At 35.7% G+C, this 27527-nt stretch overlaps 3 protein-coding genes across 6 annotated transcripts in view; 2 read left to right on the plus strand and 1 right to left on the minus strand.

Moving 5' to 3' along the window:
* The first annotated feature begins 4779 nt into the window (after positions 1-4779).
* On the plus strand, positions 4780-9269 carry LOC117329413 (probable endonuclease 4). The gene is made up of 7 exons (XM_033887357.1): positions 4780-5836; positions 6052-6188; positions 6318-6477; positions 6659-6754; positions 7171-7302; positions 7844-7948; positions 8770-9269. The coding sequence occupies exons 1-7, from the start codon at positions 5221-5223 to the stop codon at positions 8961-8963; spliced, it is 1440 nt and encodes a 479-aa protein (XP_033743248.1). The 5' UTR covers positions 4780-5220; the 3' UTR covers positions 8964-9269.
* Positions 9270-11150: 1881 nt separating this feature from the next.
* On the minus strand, positions 11151-15464 carry LOC117329418 (ragulator complex protein LAMTOR2-like). The gene is made up of 4 exons (XM_033887365.1): positions 15326-15464; positions 13232-13394; positions 12646-12735; positions 11151-11257 (listed from the first exon to the last, which is right to left on the minus strand). The coding sequence occupies exons 1-4, from the start codon at positions 15391-15393 to the stop codon at positions 11201-11203; spliced, it is 378 nt and encodes a 125-aa protein (XP_033743256.1). The 5' UTR covers positions 15394-15464; the 3' UTR covers positions 11151-11200.
* Positions 15465-15543: 79 nt separating this feature from the next.
* LOC117329436 (protein ecdysoneless homolog) overlaps positions 15544-27527 on the plus strand; it is a 43600-nt gene continuing 31616 nt past the window's right edge. For all 4 annotated transcript variants that reach the window (XR_004533198.1, XR_004533199.1, XM_033887395.1 and 1 more), the window contains exons 1-3: positions 15544-15742; positions 25855-25972; positions 27278-27365. Coding sequence is in view for 2 of the 4 variants with exons in the window: in XM_033887395.1 (XP_033743286.1) it covers positions 15544-15742; positions 25855-25972; positions 27278-27365 (405 nt within the window). In the remaining 2 variants the exon portion in view is untranslated. The remainder of the gene's footprint in view (positions 15743-25854; positions 25973-27277; positions 27366-27527) is intronic.

Consider the following 27527-nt stretch of genomic DNA (forward strand, 5'->3'; position numbering starts at 1 on the left):
CGTGGTATAGATACAGGTCATGAGGATAGGGATTATGTATCACCTGTGGTATAGATACAGACCATGAGGGTCGGGATTACGTATAAAAACCCGTGGTATTGATACAGATCGTGAGGGTAGGGATTCTGTATCATCCATTTGTAGATACAGACCATGAGGGTCGGGATTACGTTTCACCCGTGGTATAGATACAGATCGTGAGGGTAGGGATTCTGTATCATCCATTTGTAGATACAGACCATGAGAGTCGGGATTACGTAGCATCTGAAGTATAGATACAGATCGTGAGGAGCTGGATCGTGATGCCAATCTACTTTTTTAGTCCACCATCATCAGATTGTGGATTATTAAAATCACCCTGTGTTCGTGGTCCATCTGTCCACCCGTCCCTCAATAAGCAATTCTTGTTATCGCTATTTCTCAAAGTACTCAATGGCTTCCCTTGGTCCCTAATTGTGCATAAAGCATTTTGGGACTGATCGGAAAACAACCTGGGCGACAGGCGGCCATTTTGGATTCTGGCAATTAAGATTGTTATCGCTATTTTTCAGAAATTACTCGAGGGATCTTTTTTTTCAAATTTCATATATAAGTTTCCCTTGGTCCCTAATTGTGCATATAGCATTTTGGGACTGATCGGAAAACAACATGGCCGACAGGCGGCCAGTTTGTATTTTGACAATTGAAGACTTGGAAGTTCTCAATTTTCATATGTAGGTTCCCCATGATCCCAAGTTATGCATACTCCTGTATAGGATCAACCTGACAACAACATAGCCAACAGACAGCCATCTTGGATTTTGACAATTTAAACTTTAAAAACAGTGTCTTAAAGTACTAAATGTTTTGTATAGGTCTTTCTGAATGTAGAGGTTCCCCGTGGTTTCCAATTGTGAAGTCTGATTGAAAGAACTAAATGGATTACAAAGAGTATGGCCATCTTGGATTTTGACAATTGCAGACTACTCCTGCTATATAGAGGTATACAAAGTTAAAAAATGTTTTGAAGGAAGAATGAAAGAAGAGAAAAGATCAGTCTTTCATTTCTGTAATGATACGGTGGCTGATTTGTGCCATTTCGTTATTTCGACTTTACGCCCTGAAAAGACGAAAATTAAGTACCTTAATTCTCGTCTTCGCCCCGAAAAGACGAAAATGAACAAACCTTCAATTCTTCAGTTCGTTATGGGCGAAAGACGAAAAATAATAGCTAAATTTTCGTCTTTTCGGGACGGAAAGTCGAAATAACGAACTGACACAAATCAGCCTTCGTAGAAAACCCTGTCCAGTGTGCTAATATTTCACTGCGAAACGCGTAATTAAGCAACCAAAAAGGGCCTATATTACATTGCTTATGAAGAGAAGATTTCATTCGTGTGATTTCAAAGTTACCGTTGGCCATTTCTCTGGATACGAAGTAATCACCTCTTTCTTCAGAAGAAATACTCTTGTTTTTCAGAAAGAAATGTTTTGAAGCTCGAAGCACATTTGGTCCAACTGGTCTAGAAAGTAGTTTTTCCTTTGAATATTTTATAGTATTTCATCTCAGCTCGCCATTTGTCATATACATGTAGATGTATATTAAAAAAGAAGTTGTCTAAAGATTTTAACACGATTGACACCAGTGACTTTGAATAGGGGTCTAGGTTTTGCAAACTTTGTTGATCTTCCCCTTGGAAGATTAACAAATATCATTATGACAGAACTTTCGTGTTTTTTTTGTGTTTTTTTTTTACAAAGCCCTATGACCTTGATTATATATCAAGGTCATTTTTTTTTTTTTTTTTTTTGCAAACTTCTCTAATCAGCTTCATTCTAGGAAGCTACCAGCCATATTAAGATTCTAGACCTTCCAGTTGGTCATGAAATCGACTCCTGTGACCTTGAATAATATGGAATACATTTCTTTCCGCAAACTGTGCCGAGGCTTTTTCGCATGAAGATACCACAGGTACCCGGGTTCTAATGATCAATGATGACACATCCTCTACTGCTATATAATTAGAGGGTGTGTCATAATTAAATTGTTTCTATATATTATACAGGTCCAAAATCATGACTATAGTCCTCCTTGAGAATGAGAACAATCAAGCCAACTTGCTCTGAGCTAAGGCGGAAAGAACAAAGTTAATATATATATACATGTGTAACAGAGCGCAGGATAAATTAAATTTAAATCACTGCCTCCGCTAGGGATCGAACCCTGGACCTCTGGCTTACACTAGTCTTACGCTCAACCGATCGAGCTAAAGAGAAGATCTCTCTAGCCGAGCGGTATATTGCGGCTAGTATTTACCAGGGTTACACATGTATGTCATTGTTTCCAACTGAAGCTATATAACCGTCATCCCGACATTCCTGTGATATAACGGTTACATACATCACAAGAACAGTATGTGATAATATTGGGACAATTACTGAAACCACAGACTTGTGTTAGACATATGTCGGTGCTGAAACAGTGGGAGTCGGTAGGTTCACACAGCTACAACTCTACCAGTTCGCATACTTAATGGTCCAATTTATGTGGTAATCAAACCACTTACATGAGATATACGGCTGCACTTGGTGACCTTTAGATCTGTGTCAAAGCCTACTGGTAAACAGTCCACCTCCCTCAGATTTGTCGCACCTCCTGTTAAACATTGAAACGATGCAGTGCCAAATTAAACCTATATGTTTGAACAAAACTACAGACTAACCTTTGCCTTTTAGTATCCAAAGTTCATATTACTAAATTAATGTGTCCACACCACCGTGTCCACATGGAAGGAACCCAAAATTCCTGTCATTGATATCTGGTAGCCTTATAAAATAAATAAATGTAGTTACCAAATTTTACCCGAATGAATTACATGGTTGTGACCTTGACCCTGATGTGATAAGATACGTGTATCTATACTAGGACCTTCACTAGCTAAGGGTGTCCAGTACAGGAGAGTATTGAACACCTATTCAATCGTTGTCATTTTTTCTAAATACTTCTACATGCCCTTTTTCGTGACTGCATTGAAAATTGAAATGTGGCCATATGGCCTTGAAAAGCTTTGAAACAGGGCGTGTCTTGGGAATGACTATGTCTATCATTGGATTTTGGAATTATAATGATTGTGTGTTTGTGTGTGTTTTTTTAAGAGATCAGATATTACGTTTTCATATGTCTCCTTTATGATTTTATAATTTTATCAATGCTAGGTCAACATTGTTCATTGCTGCTCTAAGAATTCGTAACGGGGTATCGATCCGGAAACACCTTTTGGTAAGTTGATCGGTCGGGATTTAATGAAGACGATGCCTCGAGAATGATAATTTGCAACACCTCGGTTAGATTGTACGACTTCCGGTGTCTAGTTTCGTAGAATATGACGATGGGTTCTGTTTACTAAAATGATAGGACCACTTGGACTATCTTATAGTGTTGCCACACTGAATTTACAAACCTGCCTGGAAAACATAATAGCCAGTCTAAGGACAACATTGTACTGACAACGGACTAACCAGTCTACGGTGTATGGACAACATTTTACTGACATAATTACTGTGTATTGACAACATTGTACTGACATAATTACTGTGTATGGACAACATTGTACTGACATAATTACTGTGTATGGACAACATTGTACTGACATAATTACTGTGTACTGACAACAGTGTACTGACATAATTACGGTGTATGGACAACATTGTATTGACATAATTACTGTTTATAGACAACGTAGTAAAGACAACAGGCTTACCAGTCTGCTATTTTGGACAGCATTTTACTGACAACGGAGTTGAGATAGTTCCATGAAGGATAGAGAGAAGTAGTTCGGAAAAAGAGAAGACTTGAAGCAGTTTTCACGTTGAATACTAATGTAGCGGAACTGGACCGGGTCGATCATCGGCGACCAGGTAGCTCAATCGGTAGAGAATCCGGCTAGTGTTCGGAGGTCCCGGGTTCGAACCCCGGTCTGGCCGTGCATTTTCCCACTCCTACTACATTTGGTGCCTGTGACCAAACCTTGTTTCAACTGAGGTGAATACTTGACAAGGGGATACCCGAACCTGGGTTGTAAGATGTGAAGTCTTCTGGGTCGAAGACTTAAAAAAATAGGAGGGAAGAGTGTTGCGGAACTGGACCGGGTCGATCATCGGCGACCAGGTAGCTCAATCGATAGAGAATCCGGCTAGTGTTCGGAGGTCCCGGGTTCGAACCCCGGTCTGGCCGTGCATTTTCCCACTCCTACTACACTAACGTCGACTTATTTCTACGCAAGAATTCAATATTATAAAATGATATTAATCGCACATATATACCGTTTTACGGTATCTTAATAAACACTAGACCACAAACACGTCGTAATTGTGGTAGACTCCCAGTTTTCCAATTCGGGCATAACATGTATTCTGATGTCACAAGAATATTAAATGGCAAATTTCATGTCAGCCCAGGATCACGTGAACCACAAATATGTACAGTGTTACTACGATATGCCCATTTATGACTACACAGAACTTTCACAGAAAACAAACTAGAAAAAATCTAGATCTATGTTAATATTCATTAAAACCCATTAGAAATGTCCCGATGTACATAAATGGGACTAGATTGGGTAAAAACAGAGACCTATATACTAGTATATAGGTCTCTGGTAAAAATAACAACACTCGAAGTCTTATACAAGAATTTATCAATAAATTCGTTTATGCCGTCTTTTTGGCATTATATGCATTTTTCTTGAATTTATCTCAGTGAAAGTTTGTAGACTGAAACTAACAGTACGAGCAGTCTCTGGTACGAGTGAGGCATATCGAGTCGGATTACAAAGGTTTCTTTGAATAGGTGATTCGATTGAAAAGTTTGTGGAAGTTGAATATAAAATTCCAAACTACACCACTATCTTGCACCGTATGGCACGAAAACATAGCTCCATACCAAAGGCTTTATCTTTTCTAAGCTTTGCTTGATTAGAAAATTGTATGTATGTAATTACCTCCCTTTTATATCGCTCTCGTAAATATACGCGACATTTTGGCGGGAGATCGTGACGAATGTAAACAACAACAGCTGAGCTCGGCGACTGCAGATTTCATTCGATTTGTCATCGACCCGTTATGTAAATAGCTAGACTTAATTAATTTCGAAATTATTGATTGTATTCGCTGTCTTACTGCAGTAAGATTGTATATGTACCACAGCGCTAACGTCGCGGACTGTATATACGTAGATCTACCATGGTGAGGGGGAAAAGAAATACAAATACTCAAGGTGATGTCGATAAACAAATATCTTTACCAAAATTGCTGCCAGAAGAAACGAATTCAGCAAGTTTGAATGAGGATATTAGCAAGCAACAGCCAAATGACATAGTCCAGAACACCAGAGGGGTCAGAAAGAGAAAATCCGCAAGAAATGGTGTCGAAAGTAAAGAGATCAAGGAACCCTGTCTCCTGAAGAAGTGCAAAGTTTCATCAAGGAACAGAACAACAATTGGTGACAAAAATGAGAGCGCAAAAATAAAACCAGACATCAAAACCCAAGTTAAAAAAGAACAAGTTAGTAAGACTATCAAAAAAGAACCTACTAGTAAAACTGTTGTTAAGATCACCAAAAAAACAGAAAGAAAAAGAAATCCTGAATCCAAAATTAAAAAAGAACCCAGTAGTGAAGTTGATGTAAAGGTTATAAAGACAGAGAGACAAAAGACTGTAAAAAGGTCGAAGCAATCTGCCAAATCACCGGTGAAGGGTAAAAGCAAGCCATTGTGTGTCAAATTGCCAGTCATTTCTAACTTTAATCTGGCATCACACAAATGTGAAAAACGTGTAGGAGCACATGTGTCCATTGCAGGTAATTGTACATAATTTATAATATGAGTAATAATTTCACATGTCTCTTTTGTTCTGTCCCACTGATGTTTCTTGTGAGAGCTACATTAGCTATATAAGAAGTTTTATAGTTTTCTTGCTTAGATCTTTACTGATGCATTAAGAAATACTGTTTGATTAAAATATATGTAATTAAATAGCATTGCAAAGAATGAATTAAAATGTTATTTCCTACAGGTGGTCTGTATAATGCTGTGGATGCTGCCGTTTCACAGAGAGCAACAGCATTTGGATTGTTTCTCAAATCACAGAGACAGTGGAATTCCAAGCCATTGCTTGACAAAGATGCAGAAAAATTTAGAGAAGCTTATCAGGTAAGCTGCTTATACTGGAATAAACACATTCATTGCTCTTCTGTCAGTAAACTTTTAATGAATTTTGCAAAGACAGACTGCATTGGGAAAAGGGAGACTAATGCAAATTATTGTGTTCGTTTTAATCAGACTGCAGGATTCTCCCCTGGTGATATTCTTCCACACGGCTCCTACCTGATGAACTGTGGCTCGTCTAACCCGGAAACTCTCCAGAAAAGTAGAGATACACTTATTGACGAACTACAGAGATGTGAAAAGCTTGGTCTGACGCTGTACAACTTCCATCCTGGTAAGTATGTGTGTGTACGATGATGTGACGATTATACATGTTATTTTATGTGTATCACATTGTATTTTCAAATTATATTGATATGGTATAAGGATAGCAATATCCGTGTCCACTGACATCTTAGTAAATCCCTTCAAATGTTTGTTTTGGTGATGATTATTTCTGTTATCCCTCTGTTCAGGATCCAGCTGTGGTGACATCACCACTGAACAATCACTTGGACTGATTGCTGAGAGTATCAACATGGCTCACACCAAGACTAAATTTGTTACAACAGGTATTCAATAAGGTCTACATGTATACCTTCATATGAGGAATATCATCTTGTTTCACACTGTACATGTGTACTCTATTTTATTTAGCACATATCTTTAATGTTATGCTGCCATATCAGGTGATAAAAGACACTCGCCTTTCATGATAGGTATGGGGGTCACCTTCCTGACCAAATGGGGTTTCCTGCGGAACTTGGTTTCCTACAGTGCCCCTTGTGCACTTTTGTGCCGATATTAGGTGGATTAATATGGCTTGTTTCATCATTTTGTAAAATGCATCAAGTTTATTTATGAAGCTATCTAGTATATAATTTAGTAAATATTGGATATGAATATTAATAAACTCTGTAAAGTTATATATAAGTTAATCAAACTGATCTTATAATAATGAGAATACTGGTCTATTCTTTTGTTTCAGTTATAGAAAACATGAGTTGTCAAGGCAGCACAGTTGGAGGAAAATTCCAGGAACTGAAAGCCATCATTGACAAGGTTAAGAACAAGTCTAGAATTGGAGTATGTCTGGATACGTGTCACGCCTTTGCTGCAGGTAAATCATGTTCTAATATACATGTCATCAGTTAAAATGAAGTGCCGCACAATAACTCTGTATACTTGTGGTGATCCTGAAAACTTTTATCATTGGAATTTCTTAAAGCAAGATAATGTATAATCAAACAGGAAAATGTTTTATCCCCAGTGACATGGGGATGATGTTTGTTTTCAGACCACCCCACCACTGCAGCTATACATCACAATAGTGAATGGGAAGGAAGATAACTGTGCTTTCAATGAAGGGACATGTTACGGTCTTATGATGACATCAGTATTTGTCATTAGAAATTCCTGCAAGAGGCTTTGGTGAAAGTATAGGTAGAGATTAAAACAAAGAGTGAATACTTGGTTCTCAGGCCCTCTCTCATTTGCTTTTGATGTAAAAAAAAACAACAACTTAGTAACTGATTTTAGTTAGCCTAATTTAATGAATTAGTGATCATTAAAAACTTTACTCTGCAAGCCTTGAAATTGAAATACAATTTCAGTTCTGTGATTTACTTTGTTTGTAAATCAAAATGTTGTTTACATTGTAGGTCACGATCTATCAAGTCAGTCTGGATTTGAAAAGATGATGGCAGAGTTTGAGACAGTTGTTGGTTTTAAATATCTGAAAGCTGTGCATCTGAATGATTCCAAAGGTATGCATGCTGTATGTTTGATGGATGATACTTTCCTGCTAGTACACCAGAGGTGTTAGTTTGTGAAATTTAAACTCTTAATTGATAAAGAAAGTAAAGGCACAAGTATAAATAAATAGGAAATATCAAGTTTGACTAATAAGCAAATGTGCTTGCAAGAACGCTATATACAGTAACTTTTCTTGAACAGTTTTATATTGGAGCAAGTCTTTGTTAGTCTTTGCCTGCTGCTGACAGGAAGTGTTGTCTGTGCCAATATCATCGTCCCACACTGGCGATGGCATTCTGCCTCGCTGATGTATAGAAGTTACTTATGTTTTCTAAAATAAACACCATTATATTGCTTCCCACTTCTCAGACATTTTTCCAGTAGCAGTAAAGAGACTAAAAAATATAAATGTCGATTGCAATTGCATGTACTAAAATTCAGAATTGATTGAGGCAGCCGCAGGATTGATCATGATACAAAACTTGGAGTTGGGTCGGTTTACAAAAAACCTAAAACTTAAAATGTTAAGACTCGGTCATATAACTTAGTGGCTGGTTATAGAGACAAGAATTATCTGACTGAATTGAGGTAAGCCATCTTCTTATGAACTTATCTAACACACTCATTGTGACTTGGCTCTCAATTCAAATATTGTATTATTCTGTCCTAAGACAAACGCAAAGAAATATTTTATTATGCAGCCAGAAAAATGTTGGTTCCTCCAAATGTCGTTTGCACTAGTATGTGGATATTATCTTGTTACACCACCTTCACTCAATTCAAATTGTTATTTACGTTCATTCTTCTACATAATATATATTTCTTTTATAAGGTGTTTTGGGTTGTCACCTTGACCGCCACGAGAACATCGGGCGTGGCCACATTGGGATTGAAGGCTTTAGACGTGTTATGTGTGATCGGAGGTTCAACAATATGCCTATGGTTCTAGAAACACCAGCTGCCACAGAGGACATTTATATGAAGGAGATTAAAATGTTACATTCCATTTGTAAAACATCAAAGTGAAATGGTCAACACTTTGTAATACATAAATGTGGAGTTGTCTTACAACAGTACCAAGTTTGTACTATAGATATATACCTGGCCTTGTAATTTTGAGCAAGAAGTGTCATAATGAACTATTCCAATGTTTGAATTGGAAGAGTAATAATGGCTTGTTCAGATAGAGTTCTCGCAAAATAAATTTTATGTTTGAACCATTTTCAATGAGCTCACGTTGCATGCATGTATATTAGATTTTCTCTTGCAATTGGTTCATAGTAAAAGTTGAATTTTCTTTGAATTGCTATGTTATTTTCAAATAAAAATTATCAACACTGGACAAAAGTTTTGTTTGTTTTAATTAAATGTTTTGAAAATTAATGAAAAATGAATAGCAACAAATAGTATATGCATGTACACAAATGTGATTTACAATGAATAATATTGTATTTCATTCTTTCATACTTCTCAATCTCTCCTTTCACATGACACCAATAAACTGTCTTTTTTAAATGATCAATTATTTTATGACATCTTCGAAAAGAAAAAGCAAGATAAGTACAATACACTTGGGAAGGGAGATAATTCTACCATAACGAGATCCCAGAGGGATCTTGGCGCCCACCATTGAATGATCTTTATAGGTTCCATGTCTGATTGATCTTTTCTCTACTTTTCCCTTCTTCTAAGTCTTACTAATCTGTGTAAATTCAGACACAGCCCTCTAGTACTTTTCAAACAAGGGGAACCTATATATAAAATTTAAGATTTAGCCATAATGGCTGTCTGTCGGCCATGTTGTTTTCGGATTGGTCCCAAATGCAACATCAGGGACCAAAGGGAACCTACATAAGAAATTTGAGAAAGATCCCTTCAGTACCTTCTGTAAAATAGCGATAACAAACTTCAATTGTCAAAATCCAAGATGGCTACCTGTCGGCCATGTTTTCCGATTAGTCTCAAAATCCAATATGCATAACAAGGCACAGAGGGAAACGTACATATGAAATTTGAGAAAGATCCCTTCATTACTTTCTGAGAAATAGCGATAACAAACTTCAATTGTCAAAATCACAGATGGCTTCCTGTCGGCCATGTTCTTTTCAGATTGGTCTCAAAATGCAATATACATAACTAGGCACCAAGGGGAACCTATATATGAAATTTGAGAAAGATCCCTTTATTACTTTCTGAGAAATAGCGACAACAAACTTCAATTGTCAAAATCAAAGATGGCTGCCTGTCGGCCATGTTGTTTTCAGATTGGTCTCAAAATGCAATATGCATAACTAGGCACCAAGGGGAACCTAAATATGAAATTTGAGAAAGATCCCTTCATTACTTTCTGAGATTTAGCGATAACAAATTACAATTGTCAAAATCCAAGATGGCTGCCTGTCGGCCATGTTGTTTTCTGTTTGGTCTCAAAATGTAATATGCATAACTAGGCACCAAGGGGAACCTACATATGAAATTTGAGAAAGATCCCTTCACTACTTTCTGAGAATTAGCGGTAACAAACTTCAATTGTCAAAATCAAAGATGGCTGCCTGTCGGCCATGTTGTTTTCCGATTGGTCTCAAAATGCAATATGCATAACTAGGCACCAGGGGGAACCTATATATGAAATTTGAGAAAGATCCCTTCAGTGCATTATGAGAATTAGCGATAACAAACTTCAATTGTCAAAATCCAAGATGGCTGCCTGTCGGCCATATTGTTTTCCGATTAGTCTCAAAATGCAATATGCATAACTAGGCACCAAGGGGAACCTATACATGAAATTTGAGAAAGATCCCTTCAGTACTTTCTGAGAAATAGCGATAACAAGAATTGTTTACGGACAGACGGAGGGACGGACGGACCACGGACCACGGACGCAGGGCGATTTGATGATGGTGGGCTAAAAATATACATTTATCCTGCATGACTTGGAAGGCCATGATATCCTTTTGTGGTTATAAAATAACAATGTATTGAGAAGTTTGCATTGGTCATTCATCAAAATTATGTGACTATTCAACTTCTAACTATGTTTCTGGTATACAAAAATTCTAGTGAATATATCATTAAGCCAAAATATACCATTGCAGTACAACCCACATGCCAAGAAATACACAATGCCACTTCCGGTACTGGAACTAGGTATTGTGGCAGAATCTTTTGAAGATAACTCCAGACTCTGGAGTGAAGATGCAGGTGCAGTTTTTATCAGTAAACAGACTGACAGCTGGCAGTTGATCCTAGACAGTTGTGAGGTGTCAGGAAGATGCCACTTGAGAAAGGGGTTCTTCTAGGTATGTTGCTAGAGCTTCAACCTACAACAGCAAAACATGCTCTGTACCTCCAATATCCTAAACACCAAACCTTTCTATGTTCAAATATATAATCAGTAACACAAGGTAGTACAGCCTACCTTTACAAAAGAAAATAACAGAAACAAAGATTACAATTATTTATTATAGTGTCTGGCCAAAATTGATCGGTATTCAATTACTAGTACTTCTACCTTTGACCCTTTCTATTCACTTAAGGATACACATGTAAAAATGGTGTGTGATTAATAGAATATTTTCCTGTCTTGGGGGTGTGATAAAGAAATCTCAACCCGAGGGGGAATTACTAAATGTCAAACCCTAGGTTTGCAGAGTGTTTGACATTCATGAATTCCCCTTCGTGTTGAGATTTCTTTGTCACATTCCCTCTCCCACTACTTTATATAATTTCATATCCCATCGGCGATCAAGGTTTGTTTGTAAACAAATAATGCACATGGTCGGCACATGAATATCCCCATTTGAAGAAGTACCCATCCTCCCCCCCCCCCCCCAAAAAAAAATTGCAAACTAATATCATTACCGAGAATACATTGGTCTAAATGAATTCATAACGTTTATTCAAAGAGACACTAAAATAAGGTATCAGTGATACTATTCTGAATATTTACAACAGTACATTTTGTCATTTCATAAAACTTTGTGTCTCTTGCACATATTTAATATTAAATAACAATGCGGGAACTTAAGTAACGTCACTCAAAAAGTAGTTCCAGAAGTGTTCCCGGTTCAGAAGGTTAGTCCATATAGTATGTCATACCCTAGGGTTGACACAAATCCCTTGCGTCTAAAACTAGCGATAAATCGCAGGACTGTGGGAGAAAGTCCTGTCATAATCTGCTCATCTATGAGTTAAGTTCTTCATAAAATATAGCAAAAAAAAATATATATATAATTATCTGATTCCCCTTGATCCTGGATATGCACCACCCAATATGTTTTCAGAATTTATTGTCATAACAAATTTAAATGACCTTTTGACCCATTGTGACAGAGACAATATATAGGAGGTCTAGATCTTGACATTGGGACATTTGAGATGTATCGTGATAAATAAAAACCTAAAGAAGTTGCATTAAAATTTCATAAAATACATGCCATTTAAAAGTCACAAAATTCCTCATACATACACATTGGACCGTTTAGTGGCAATCTTGCATCTCCCTTGACAGAACATTGTTTACACTATTATAAGAATTAATCATTCATCATGGCACAGATGAAGCACCTATACTTTTACTAACGGGTAGAGATAAATTTCTACTCGTTCAATAGGTATAATCCTTGACTAAAATGGCTTCTGGATTTTATCTTGGACAATACAAGTTTAGAAAATGAACTTGATAACATAGTGAAGAAGACAATCTTACCTTGGCTTTTAACAACCCAAACTCGACGATTTCCTTGGAACACATACACAGAAGAAGATTTGCCACCCTGGTTATTGCCACTTTACCTTCCTATGAAATGAACATAGCAAAGTACAATACGCTTAACATGTATAACCAATTGTGTTCATATATATTTATACCTTGTATTACATCCTGTCGAAAAATAATATATCAAATATTGTCTATTCCACTTGTCTTGATAAACATTTTTGTGGTCACTCAAAATTATTTACCACTGTAATAATCGATAAATAAAAGCGGAGGTTACAATTTTCCACCATTTTACATTTAATGAATACAATTGTAACACCTAAACATAACAAGCTAAGTCAGGGGCTCCCTGATTCAATAAATCAAAATTACTCAAATTATTCCTTTTGATAAATACTACTATAGCTATTCACACTTCAAGCTTATATATGCAGGATTTTCCCAGAATATGGCAGCTGAAGCTATTTTAAAGTTTTTCTTAACAAAATAGGACAATATTGCTCTTCGTTGACTTTCTGGTGCAGAGTGCAATACACAATAAATCACTATAACTTTAGTTAAGCTTGCATCTAACCTCACATTCCAATAAAACAAACTCCAATTTATCTTCATTGAAAGCATGTGCTCCACTTTTCTGATAAGAAGTCCAGATGTTACAGGCTATAGCCGCTGTGACGGATGCATCCTTGTCTCCATATCCAGAGTAGGCTAACAAGGCCCCTTCATTGTTGAGTAGACTAGAAAATAAGATTTGAAATATTTCATTAGAACACTGTAGACTATAAATGTCAACCACAATTAAGAACAGAAGGGCTTATTATACTCATTTTGGGAAGAACATAATCAGTCCCTCATAGAAAAATAAACACACAAGACTGTACAGTGCAGTTGTGTCGTAACCCTTGGATCTTACAACTTAATCTGTTAATGGGCTGTCAACATATTAACAACACTGGTAATACAAAAATAACACATACATTTAATTATGTATCCCCTGTCCTGCTTTGTCAGGATATTCAGTTTTTAAAGCAAACTCTAAATTTTCGTTAAAATTTCAGTTTTTAAAAAATCCACTAAATAGTACAGAATCACTCTGTATGCATTATGGACATGTTTATATATTGATGCATTGCAAAACAATTGTCAAATTATGCAAAATCACTAATTCTCAAAATTCATTTGAATATGTCGTTTTTACCAAAAAAAAAAAAGACTCAAAAAAGAAAGGGGGTATTATAGAATTAATTCCAATTTGACTATAAACTAATTTGTAAATCAATTCAAGATGCAATAAAGATTTAACATAAACTTCTCAAAACCTAAGGTTTTTAATCCCTAAATAGTGCAAAAAAAATAATTCATGTATTAAATCTGTAGGGTCTCAGCTAAACACAAATCTTTACAAGTCCAGATTCCCAGCATCCCTAATTTCCTGAGTCACTGGACCATGAATTCTGGATAAGGTGTGTTCAGGTGTTCACTAAACCATGTTAGTTATGAAGCGAAATTTAATAGTACATGTATATGCTTTCATGATGTTGCTCTGCATAGCCTTGTCTGTCTGGTAATCAGTTCTTATGTTGTTACTGGTATCTTAACTTGGTAAACTTTTGTATTATGTAATTAGTGTTTTTTCTGTAAGGGTTATTGCCTTTTTTCAGTCTTGCTTGAGGATCTTCCAATTAAATTGCCAACATTTTTTGAGTTTTTGTCATTCTCGGGTCATATTTGGCTGTAACTAGTGATCAGTGCTTTAATATCTACCCTAAATCAGGATACAGAAGGAACAAGAAGATATATATATATACATATAATTGATTTGCTACACTGAGAAGAAAAGTGAGCATTGGTGTACACCGAATGCTATCCAGTAACCTGGTGTTACTACACTGACTGGGTGTACACTTTCTGAGGTAAACAGCTGGTATATAGAGGCCATTGTTATATTGTGGACCAGGGCAATATGTGATGCCACATCTATATGTATATATTTAGTTATAATCAGAAGGTTCCAATCATTATTTAGCTTTGTCTAAGCTTGTCAAGCTCATAAAATGGGATTTGATAGGCTTTAAATTTATTTCTGTTTCAGTACTTTGACAAAATAAAAATACGTTTCTAGACAAAGATTGTTGGCAACTACTTTATGATAAATGAAAATTTTAATAAACATTTAATGCCGAGATAACATGTTCAGTTGTATTCGCAGACAAGTTATCTGCACAGAATATACTGAAAAAATGAGTAGAGAGTTGTATACTGTCTTCACACGGTGTAACGAATCAAACTCATCCACAGCCCCCGACGCAATCAGATACTGAAGGTAAATGATATTTGATACATGTATCCTCTTATCTATAAGGTAAATGATATTTGATACATGTATCCTCTTATTGTATTACATAGTATTTATATAAATTTACCTATCTTATGCGTTAAGAACCTATAACACACCAATTGTGCACATGGACATGTCTGGTCTTATATTAGAAACTAGAATATAAATATAGGTATTTCTGGTTTTTCTTTTTTAATATTAGACATGTCCCAGTGCATTGCGAATTTGTGTTTACCCCCAGTCACCCCTCCTCCCCAAAGAAAGACATCTGTGTGTCTCTCAGCAGCATTATATTGAATCAAATCTGCTTCAGTGTTTTAAGATAGTTACAGAGTGCTCTGTACTCCTCCTGAATTGGCCTGACTCAAAACTTGTGTGAGAGCTTTAGGTTTTAACATTTTCCACAGTCTTCTCGTTCCCTCAAGTCTTCTTCCAAAGTTCTTCTGCTACACTTCCGGGTCATATGACAGCAGCGGCTAAACTTCTGTCGACGTCGTCAATTGGCTGAAATGTAAGGTCATGACCCTTATCTTCATTTCCGCAGAAGCATGGCTGAGAAACGAAAACACTTACCCGAGGATGTTGTGGAATACTTCCTTTTCCCGACTTTACCAGAATCGTTGAATAAGTCAGAAGTTAAAAAATATTTGGAGGAACTGTTGGATTCGTACCTGGCATTTGTTAGTCCTCTAGTCGTCGATTACATTTGGCAGAACGACCCGTTCTCACTGGTAGCGACAACTGAAGGTTTGTGACTCATAAATAGTTTCGGCTCCTGTCATTGAACCCATCATAGTTTTTAGTTCCCCTTTGTCTGCTTGACATTTTGTATCTGTCGTGATGAATATCTTGTACAAATTGATGTAGGACGCTGGATGTATCCATTTATTCTTGATAATTTGTTGATCAGTTTTATAGAACAGATGACAACTTGTTTTCTTTTTAACGTTGTGATAACGTTTTGTACCAAACGACAATGTCCACTTCTTTGTCATATTTTTTTCTGAGATCGGTATTGTATGTTGTGTTGATAAAGCTATATCGAGTATCCCCAACATAAATGTTATTAACTTTTTGACTTCTGAAACAAGAGGACTTTGCTGTTTTTGTATTTTATTAAAATTCTAAATTTTGTCCAAAGGGCTAATTAATTAGCCAGTGTATCACCACAATTGCCATCTGTCGTCTGCTGTGCGTCATCTGACCAGTGACTACATGTATTTTTTCGTTGAATGATATCTTAGGAAACCATGAATGAATGAAGAATTGAAAAAGGTTAGCTAGAGTGTAGGAGTGTGGATCAAACTCAGACCCTCTGAATTACTACATTTGTATGTACTCTTAAGTTCAACTGATCTAGCTAAAGAGAGCAGTATTTACCAGGGTTACATAGTCCCCCTCCAGGAGAGAACTTGCCTTGAAGTTTTCCATGAGTAACAGCAATGCTTGTGACACAAGGCTGATCAAGTATCTTCCCAAGGACCCTTCAAAGGTGCCATGGTAAAAATGAGGGAGATGCTCTTCACATTTCCGGACTTCAGCAGATAACAAATACACAAATTAGGCCCATAGCAATGGGTCAAGGGGCTAAGAAAACTATCTGAATTATTCAGGAAAATATCAATGCCAAAAGCAGTCTAATGATCAGATTGATCACTTTTGTCTGTATTTGATGAGAGTTAAAAGGAAGCAGCTATTGCCTTTGGACAGATAGACTTAGTGTGATCATTAACCTGGATAGTCCAGAGGCATGGTCTTCTCAGACTTTTGATTCAACATTAGGAATAGTTGCATCATAAATGTACCTTATTCTTATTCATTAGTGAACAAGTAACACTTAATGACAATGACAAAGACAAAGGTAATATCTGTACAATAAAAACTAAAGATAGATCAATTGCAACCAAATGTGATAGTGGAAGTCAATTATATATTTGTGTAAGCTAATTGTTTACTTAATCAACTTATATGTTGATTAATTGAAGTTCCACTTGTCCCAAAATATGATTTTAAGATTTCATGATGTGTCAAAGTTTTTATCTTGTGATACTGAGACTTACAACACACCTATGTTACATACAAAAACTCACTTATGTACATTTGCTCTTAAACTTTCACAATCATCCGGTTCCCCATCCAACATCCTTCGAATTCCCTACTGTAGTACGCAACAATTAATATTGTGGAAAATTTTCCTCAGACTATCATCACATGTCTTGATATTGTATATCCTCATGATCAGTTACATGACCCGGCCCCGATGACCGGCCCAGATAAAATGCCAAGATTTGAATTTTTTGATTTACCTGACCTAAATTCCTTCAACTCAGCAATTGCTTTCTTCTATCATTATATTTCTTTATATTAGACCTTCAACTTTAATATATTTTGAAACATAAGAAATAGCAAAAAGATTTTTATTTATCCAACTGGAACCCCATTTCACTCAACGTTGCTGTTTTGAAACAAGGATTTCGTAAAGTAGCATATATACACATTGTAGTTGACATATTGGAACCTATCTTGTGTTTTTCTCTTCATCTAGTGAGGATTTTTCCCATCCTTCCACTGTAAGAGAGGAACATATATCAAATACAATATTTGTTGAATATTCCTCACTTGGACATGTATAATCCTGCAGCCTGTTTATTCCATGGCACATTTGGGTTTTCCCTTCTGCAGGTTTCCTGCATTTTATAAAGATGCAGAAAAACCACCAAGGACTCCAAAACTATGTCTGCATCCTAGGGATGCTGGAACTGCTTTACCATGATTTTTTTTCAATTTTAAAATGTCATTGGACTCCTGGATTTCAGAATGGGACTCGCAAGTTCACAAATGAGATTCCTGGGACCATGTACAACAAAATTCAGGGAAAATTCTGGCTCATGGAGTTAGTTCGATCGAACCTTATATCAAGATCTATAAGCAGAGTTTTGATATAGTCCATTCAGAATCTTAAAGGAAGATTTATCGTTTAGAATCCTGTATTTGATGGACATCAAGAAATATACACCACAGTTTATAGGTGAAACAAGTAAGATTGCCTCGAGTAAGATAATGTTATTATATTACTGGTGTTTACACAACATGTCTATGCTGTTCCAATATTAGGTGGAAATCTAGGGGAGAGGCTTGAATTAATCAGGAGATGGGCACAGTTACAGCTCCGTAATTGTGTTTACATCCAGTTTGGTAGCTGAATTGACCTTATAAACAACCAGAGAACTAAAATCTTGTGTTATTGTAATCTAACATATAAATATTCTTCCCAGTTGTTCAGGGAAAAAGTAAATAGAATTATGTAGTTGAAGAGATATATTGAGTTCTGACCACAAAGATAGGCCAGAATAATCAGATATACAGAAAATCAATCATGTTATTAACAAATTACAGAAGTGTGAACGTGTTATAGATTATTAGCGGTGCACACAGATGAAATATTCAGTAGAACTACCGTGGAACTTAGATCACATCTAACGTTACAGCAAAAAATTGGTATTCTCTGCTGCTCTTCTCATTTGCTACAAAACATCTTTTCTAATGCTATTGAATTACAGATTGTAGAAGTAATTTGAGCTTGTTACATTGAGCTTCTGCTCTTGGAAAGCCTGTATTACAGATTTCCTCGCTTATGCCGATGCATAGCAGTCAGATAAAGCCTTAAAGATGTTGTACTTCATTCCTGATACTGATCTTAAGCTGATGTTGGAAGTTAAGAACCAGTGTATTATGGAGTATAAGTCTGTGTGACGACAACCCATTACAAACAGGAAACACATTGTCTGATAGCTTTTTACCTGTACATAACATTGGTGCTGACCTCTGATTATCCATGTTGGTACTTTACGATAAATGGTATGCCCAGGGTTTGTGCTGGACATTTCATAAATGGGGTCCTTTTCAGATAAAATGGGGTCCCTGTGAATAATTTGAATCATCTTCCAGAAAAAAATGGGGTCTTTTTAATTTTCTATGCTTAAAAGGCTATTGGGACGGATTCAACGCAAACCCTGCCAGTGGTGATAACCTCTGACTGTCCATGTTGGTACTTTACAATAAATGGTATGCCCAGTCTTTTAATGCCAAGTTTCTTTATGATATTCTATTATTTTTTTTTAATTTCTTTTTATCTCTGAATGTTTAATCATTCATATGCTGTTAAACCATTGACAATTAATTGTTAATTGTAATTGTTGCTTTATAAAAAAAATCATAGTATCCCACTATTTACTTTCATTGACGTTGATAACTTGATATGCTTAGTACCATAATGTGGTGCAGTGTCTAATGTAGGTTATAGTACGGGAGACAGAGTCTAGGCGGTTTGACTGTAGTGTTAGCAAAGTAATGACTTTACATACCCAAAGATATTTGACATATCTATCCTTTTTATCGATAAACTAATTAATCTTTATAACCAGATTTGGTTTTCATGGTGAAGTGCTTTACCTAATGTTCTAGTGTAAACACTGGTTGACCTCCTGTAGATCTGTCGGTGTCTGCGCAGGGCCTAATAAATCAATATGCTTTTTGTAAGATACATGTTTCATGAGATATTAGCCAGAAAAACAGATCTACACTATTACATTACAAGTCACAATCCAGCTCCTAGGTGTAAGCCGAACAAAATCATTACAAAATAAAACTCTTATGATCAATATTTATAGTAATAATATTAATAAATAACCCTGACCCAAATTTATGTTTACAGAGGTCAAATGTGTTCAAAACTTATAAGAAACAACATAAGCCATAAGAATACCTATATATATTGTATATACACAATGTAGTGTGTAGGGGTGATTTTATAATCCATTATCACTACTGTAATATTTTGATTGTCAGATCAGAAGTTTAGTTTAAAATGTATTTTGCATGGAATCAATAACAGGACAGGGATACAGGCCTCATGAGTGTATATGATATACAGAATATTTTTTCTTTACAAACTGTATAGCTGTGTTTAATCTGAAGTAGATGGAATATATTCTATACCAATTCATTAATTAAGAATTAGACGAAATTCTCTATCTTAATCATAAAACAAGAACTTGAAAGTCATGTTCTCGGAATGATATCTATTCTGGAGTCTAGATGACAAAATATATATATGTAAAAGTAGAAAGTATAAGGTCGCCTACTAGCTCAGAAAAATATCCTACCAGTACTGGTGCTCGAACTAGCGACCTTTCTCTCTCAAGGTAAACATCCTACCAATAGGCAAGGGAACTTCCTGCTTGTCTAAGCTAGTAAGACGTAAGAATTTATATATATCAGAAAAATTATGACTTTTCAGCTAAAATTCAGATATGTATTTTTAAACTCAGATGTTTTGCCAAAATTCAGACTTTTACAGTCACCAGTGATACTATCCTCTTTTACAAACATATAGTAATCTGTAAATACATTATTTTAGCCTAGCATATTGTTCGCAATCAACAGCTGACAATTAGATCTAGAGCTACAAGAGAAATAGAGGCTGCCTGGTAATCTTCTGTCATTTTCATTTCTTTCACATCTTCAAATTGGGATAAGATCATAATAGCTTATGCCATGGTCAGTGGTTCATTGATTTTTTACCGTGACATATTTTTCTGCTGAACTAACATTACCCACGATCAACAGTGTCAGATTGGATACACCAGGCATTGATTATAGATGGATATTGGTCTTGTATAGGATACAGCCTGGGAACCTTATGATTGTTGAAGTCTATTAAACCATTGTTACTCTGACTATCAGCAGGGCCGGTGCCATTGTAGTCTGATTGGATCTGTTTTATGGCTTAGCACAGATGAATTGTCTATCTCAACTTGACCAATCTGTTATTAGACTAAAGGCTATTGGCCAAACATCCTTTGTCTTTTCAACATTGGGATTTTCATTGCTATTTTGCTAAGTCCCCAGAAACGTTTAAATGATTTTTGTTATAATCTTCTGGCATTAAGCACACCATGACCTGGGAGAAAATAAAGAGGTTTATGGGCGAGGGGGGTTTATTATCAAGCAACTCCCTTGTTCCAAAACAAGTTTCGCACCAACGGTGACATGTCCAAACAGTAAGGTACCTGGTAGAAACTTTGAAGCCAGGTGAGTGCTGTAGCACCTTCCTTTTCTGGCAAGGTTAAATAAAGTGGATTTAGGCTATGATCAATGATAACAATCCCAGGTGTTGTGTGATATCTGATTGTAATAGGCTTTTTTGATCAATATTTTTTATTCATTAAGCCTTTGTTACAACTAATTATATGGTATAACTTGTTATTGTTAGATATAATGCTCTTGTGTGAATACTTATGTGAAGGTTTTAATAATATCATCAGATGTCATGAATAAGGAGCGATACCTTTGTATGATGTTATAAACCCCAGATTACATCTCCCAAGGTGACATTGAGGTTTAGAGTAGACACACAAACATCTCGGCCTATAGAAAAGTAAAACCTGTGGAGTTTGTGATGCATAAACCACTTTGTATATAAGGTGGGCTGACATCTTTCTCCAGTCTCTGTAGGCATGTTAGCAGGGATTCTGTGTTCTCACCAGTATCACTGTATTTGATCCTGCTGTGGCAAATCATTTTAATGCATATATGATAGCATTAATCCTACAGAAAATTCAGCCTTCTATGATAGCATTAATCATATAGAAAATTCAGTGTTCCAGAGAACATGTAATTATCAAATTTTGTGGCAATTTATGATCCACCATGTAGCTGGTGACTCCCAATACACAGTAAAACTTGAGCTGGTGTTCATGATGCACTGTTTAACCTGGTGTTCTACTGCACAGAAGTCTGACCTGTATGGATTTATGACCCTTGATAGAGAAGCCAGTAAAATAAAAGTTTATTACCTCTCATTTGCCATTTTACTTAGTGTCAATATATTCCTTTCCAAATCCTATGTATGTTCATGCCTATTGCTAAGTTTCTTTAAGGCTGATTTAAGATTCACTGTAGCATACCCATACACTAGGGTATGGTATCACTGAACAAGTTTATCCTTATTTTATACTTTTCCCAATGTGACACGCAGTACAGGTATATATGATATGGGGCACAGTAAAATCAAAGAAGTATTTGTTTATTGTATTATATATACAGCGAGTTACTTTACAAATTTTGTGTCAACACAAAGCTCTTAACCTAGGCAGTTCAGGAAAATCATAAATATATTCAAATATTTTCACATGAGCAAAAAAAAATAAAGTTATGCGGGAATCCAACTTTAAGCATGCGGAATGATCCCGACTGTTGTTATGAGGTTTGGATGATGTCGCCAGAAATATTACTGTGTCCTATGTCTGAGCTCTTCTGGGGTCCCCAGCCAGGCAGTACGGAGATCCAGTAAAGGTTGTGTATGACTAGGTCATGAAACATTTATCACTGTATTGCAGGTCTTCGGTATGATACATATCTGTTAGCTTCAGATATTATGTAGCTAATATTGATTCTAAATTCTAAAGCATCTGTTCTAAAAAAATTCTGGTAAAAAATAAAATTAAACGAAATGTACCAGTAAAATGAATATTGAACAGCAAATTATAAAATTCAAGTTTACAATGAAATAGTTTCTTTTATAGCTTTAAGGAAAACAACCAAAAACTTTGCAGAATAATTCGATTTAGAGCTGGTTTAATGTAAATTTTTACTATATCAATGATGTTGCACTGCAAGATAAATTGAAAATATTATTCAGGCATTGATTTTCTCCTTTAATCAGATTTCAAAATGAATTTATGATTTTATCCCACAGTTGGAAAAAAAATAATTGAATGCTACAGAGGTTAAATTATTCATTGTTCGCATGTTTGGATTTTGTTGAATGTGCCAAGTAAGTATTATCAGGGGACAGATAGACAAGGGAGATAATGCTGATTTACATGTTACTGTCATGGTCTCTAAATTTTCACACCCAGACAATTGCTTCAGTGTCATCCCATCTTGTTTATGGTTCAACTGTGCTAATCCAGGCATATATGCATAATTGTATGTTGGACATACCTTCTGAATAACTGGGTGTACATCTTTATGATGGTAGCAACTTTTGATACCTTGCATTGGATTGGAATAATTTCAAGTAACAATATCAATGCATCCAGAAGACCCCCTAGGCCTTGAAACTTTGTTTCTGAATCTCCAAAATGAGATTTGACTCTTGAGTTTGAAGTCTTGGATACTGATCTTGACAATGCAGATTTTTTAGAAATCGTTATTTGACTTCTGAGATTAAAGGTAAGGGTCAACTGGAAACCCTCCTCCATTTGAGTGTATTGCAGTAGTGTAAAATCTGCTTGCCAGTAAAGTGATAATAGAGTGATTTGTACTAGTGATTTGGGTTGGGTATGTAGGAAGTGTCATACTTTGCCACCTTCCTCTTGAACAGAGGATAAAAAGAATGGACTGGCATTGAGTAACAGAAAAACAGGATGAAACGGTGTATTGGATTTATATTTTGAATTATATTTAGTGAAAATAACAAAAATGGAAAGAAAAAACAAAACAATTTGTCAGCTACAGCAGTATCCAAGTACAAAATGTATATGACATATTGTATGGACACACTGCAGAGAAATGGACATCAAGATTTATCGATGATTTTCTCAAATTAGTTACAACAAAAGCCAGCAGAATATTCTAGTCGCCTTTATCAAATTATAAATAATTTCAGTTAATTACTGGTTTACAGCCTGCATGACTCCCTGCCTTATTGCTAGGTTTTGTCTCACTGACTATCAGCATTAAGATATGTACCAGGTAACCATTCTATTTCACTCTTAAAGGATTCACAGGAAAAATAATAAAACATTCACACTACTTATGAATTTTTTTGTGTGGCTACTGTCGTTCTTCGATAAACCAAGATTGTCTTCTACAAATTGTTGTATCATGTGAAATCCATCATGGCACCAATCCTCCAACTGTCTGCTTATAAAAGCAATTTTGTATTGATTTTTCTTTCCTGTAAGTAAATAAAAAGTTACAAAAGTTTTTTAAATTGGATTTGTTAAAAAGATGTTGAGTTGGCCTATCCAGCTGTGCTCAGATGTGTCTTAAGATAGCAATCAATATTTGCATGTTAACTAAATGGTTTGATCCCATGTCAGTAGGACTTGTCACTAAGTTAACGGGACATTGATTTCTCTTACATTGACCTTCATATGACTTTAGATTTGAGCCTTTAGTATTCACATTTGAATATCTGCTAGGAAATAGAGTCAAACCTGTACAGTCACCCAAGGGACCGACAAAAATTGGCTGCTGAAGACAGGTTGCTGCTAAAACTTAAGGTTCACCAGAAACTTGCAACAAAAAAACAAAATTTTCATAAATTTATTGGTTTTTGAAAAAAATCTCCAATTGTAGTTTGTTTGCAACATTTAAAATAAAGTTTGTCATGTTCAGCCTCGGCTTGTACGATAACACTTAATCCTGCAAAGACTCGACAAGTGTGAAGGGTTCAAGCGTATATCGTATACAAAACAAATCACGTGACGATGATCGATAATAAAATCATGGTTATCTCTATGTGACGATCTCGGCTGTTTACCTCTGGACACAATGACCGCTCAATATAGGATGAGATAAAGACTAGGGCCAGATTTTAGTAACCACTGGCTGCGTTAGACAAGTGACAGTTTATTTAAGGTTCATTATATAGCCTGTCAGACTACAGAATGGTCGCATAACGGAGGTGGTCACTTATTCAAGGTGACTGTTCAAGCAGGTTTAACTGTACTGCAAACATCAGAAGCCTTTCATTCTGATCAATAAATATGTTTTTACTTCAAATGTAATGTAGAGAACAATATGTTAAGAAAGAAGACTATAAAACCTAAAACCTTGAAATCAACACCTGGTATTATTACGTTTTAGGACATGAAAGTAAGATATATTACTGACTCGCTCCCATCAGGTATATCAAATCCACATTGTTATAAATGTAACTGTTAATTAGTGAGAACTATAAAGGGCTCTTTCTCCTACTACTAAATATATTTGTTTGTCTGTCTGTCTTGTGTGTACATATGTTCCTAACACCAAAATTCGCTAGCGCTTTAGCATCTTCATTTCTTGAGTTTTTTTGATCAAACTTCACTCTACTAAACAGGACTATTATGTCTTGGACAATATCAAGTTTCAGGGTTGTGTGAAGGTCTGGTCAAGGTCACAGTTATTATTTCGTAAAGTTCTTTGTCAGTGCTTTAATGGCTTCATTCCTGAAGGGATTTGATGAATTTTTACACAATTATAAAGAACCATAATATCTCAGACAAGTTTCTGTTTCAGGGTTGTAATTAAGGTCATATTAGGTCTCTGTTACTATTAAATCATAATACTAAGATTACATTTCTTACATTACATCAGTTACAAACTACAATGAAATTGTATACTTTTCATTTTCCAAAATTAGCAATAAAAGGACATCATCTCTATAAATCATGGCATTGTAATGACAAGCAGAGGCCAGTAGTATGCTTTTTTTATTAAAAATTTATCATCTACGCATTCTTGGCATATTTCACATCCGATGGCGGACAGTAGTTTGCCAGATGTCTTGTTATTTTATACATTTTTGAAATATAAACTCTTAATGCTTATGAAAGTACATCTTGTTGTACATATATTTGGTTACATATTTTTATTGTGTGGTAGCCTAATTGGATGAAAATGTATTTTAGCACCTTGAAGGGTTTGCCGCACCACTGTATAAAGATCCCTTGCCCTGTGTCGTAAGCGTACAGTGAATACATAGTAACGGTGATACACGACAGGCTATAAGGGTTTAAGTCATAGACACCACATGTAGATCTACCACAGGTGAATCATTACATAATAATGTCTTTCTGTCACAGGTGATCTTCCTGCCCACCTGTACGGAAGAACAAGCTTTGGAGATAACATTGATGATGAATGGTTTATCGTTTACCTGCTGTTCAAGTTAACCAAACAGTTCTCTGGGCTTATTGCCAGGTGTGTATTGTGATGCCATAAGTAACTATAAATATGTCATCAATCAGATTAGAAAATTTAAAAAGATCTTATTTACATGCACTGACTCTATATCATATCCAAGATATTAAATTGTATGTTAACATATTCTTATATAAAACGTCAATATTTGATTTTTTCACAATCCACAGAGTTTGTTGTTATTAAGTTGTGTTTTCATTATTTTACACGACATGCTTTGTAGTGACTCATCTTTGTTTGAATGTAGCTGGCATTAAAGTTTATACCCTGTTCAAAGTTCTAACAAAAAAATATGTATCCTTTGATATAATAAGGGCTATGGGAAATTTTAAATATAGATAGAGGTTACACATCGAGTGAGTGTTGGATATGGAATTTATTTCACACAAGTAAGTTATTTTTTAAAAGAGTGTCTTTTGCAACTTTTAAAAAATAACTTAACAAGTGTAAAATAAATTCCATATCCAACAATCACGAGTCATGTGACCTGTTTCTACCACAATAATATCGGCTTGAATCAAAGGGAAACGTGGCAAAAGTATAATTTCGCGTATGCAAATAAAGTATACCGGTGACGTCCGGGACCTGGTGATGTGACGACATTCGATTATTGATGACGTCAATAACAATTGCAGCTTGGGTCAAAGTTTGAATTCTTGACCAATCAAAAGGCCGGATGGTCATATACCACTAGGTCATATACCACTAGTGGTATACACGTATAACATATATTTCTACCACAATACCCTGTGTTATTCAACTCTCAGACCATCAGTTAATCATTACAGCTGTTGATTAACAATCTGTTTATACCACACGTGGTATAAACTCTGTACACATTTCGATTGGCTAACACGGTGAACTTTGACCCAAGCTGCAATTGTTATTGACGTCATCAGTAATCTAATGACGTCACATCATCGGGTCCCGGACGTCGCCGGTACACTTTATTTGCATACGCGAAATTATACTTGGCCACGTTTCCCTTTGATTCAAGCCGATATTATTGTGGTAGAAACAGGTCACACGACTCGAAATTGTTGGATATGGAATTTATTTCACACTCGTAAGTTATTTTTTAAAAGTTGCAAAAAACACTCGCTAAAGCTCGTGTCTTTTGTAACTTTTAAAAAATAACTTACTCGTGTGAAATAAATTCCATATCCAACAACCACTCGTTGTGTAACCTCTATTTATCCAACAGTCAGCACATTTATGCAATGGCTTGAGAGTGGAATAACACAGCGTATTGTGGTAGAAAACCATTTACCTGACATAAATGTGTAGAATAATTTGTTGTTGTAGGGTGGTAGATAATGATGAGGAGTTTATGTTGATTGAAGCTGCTGAAGTTCTCCCCAAATGGATTGACCCTGAGACTGTTGAAAACAGAGTAAGGTTTCTACATACTATAAAATGATTGTTCACTGATCCATTGTTGTTAATATCTACTTAATCAATTTCATAAGGTAATTTCATTGTTTTGTTTTAAGTTGTTAAAGATATTGATACAAAGTAGACATACAAAGGACTTAATATGATAAAACTAATAAAT

The sequence above is a fragment of the Pecten maximus genome, chromosome 1 (assembly GCF_902652985.1).
Source record: "Pecten maximus chromosome 1, xPecMax1.1, whole genome shotgun sequence".
Taxonomy (NCBI): Eukaryota; Metazoa; Mollusca; class Bivalvia; order Pectinida; family Pectinidae; genus Pecten; species Pecten maximus.

Coding starts and splice junctions, on each gene's coding strand:
- LOC117329413 (XM_033887357.1), top strand. CDS start 5,221: ATGGTGAGGGGGAAAAGAAATACAAATACTCAAGGTGATGTCGATAAA. Junction 6,755..7,170: donor GACTAAATTTGTTACAACAG/GTATTCAATAAG, acceptor CTTTTGTTTCAG/TTATAGAAAACATGAGTTGT. Junction 7,303..7,843: donor GTGTCACGCCTTTGCTGCAG/GTAAATCATGTT, acceptor TTTACATTGTAG/GTCACGATCTATCAAGTCAG.
- LOC117329418 (XM_033887365.1), bottom strand. CDS start 15,393: ATGTTAAAACCTAAAGCTCTCACACAAGTTTTGAGTCAGGCCAATTCA. Junction 13,395..15,325: donor GGAGGAGTACAGAGCACTCT/GTAACTATCTTA, acceptor CTTATTTTCTAG/TCTACTCAACAATGAAGGGG. Junction 12,736..13,231: donor TTGTTTTATTGGAATGTGAG/GTTAGATGCAAG, acceptor TTCATTTCATAG/GAAGGTAAAGTGGCAATAAC.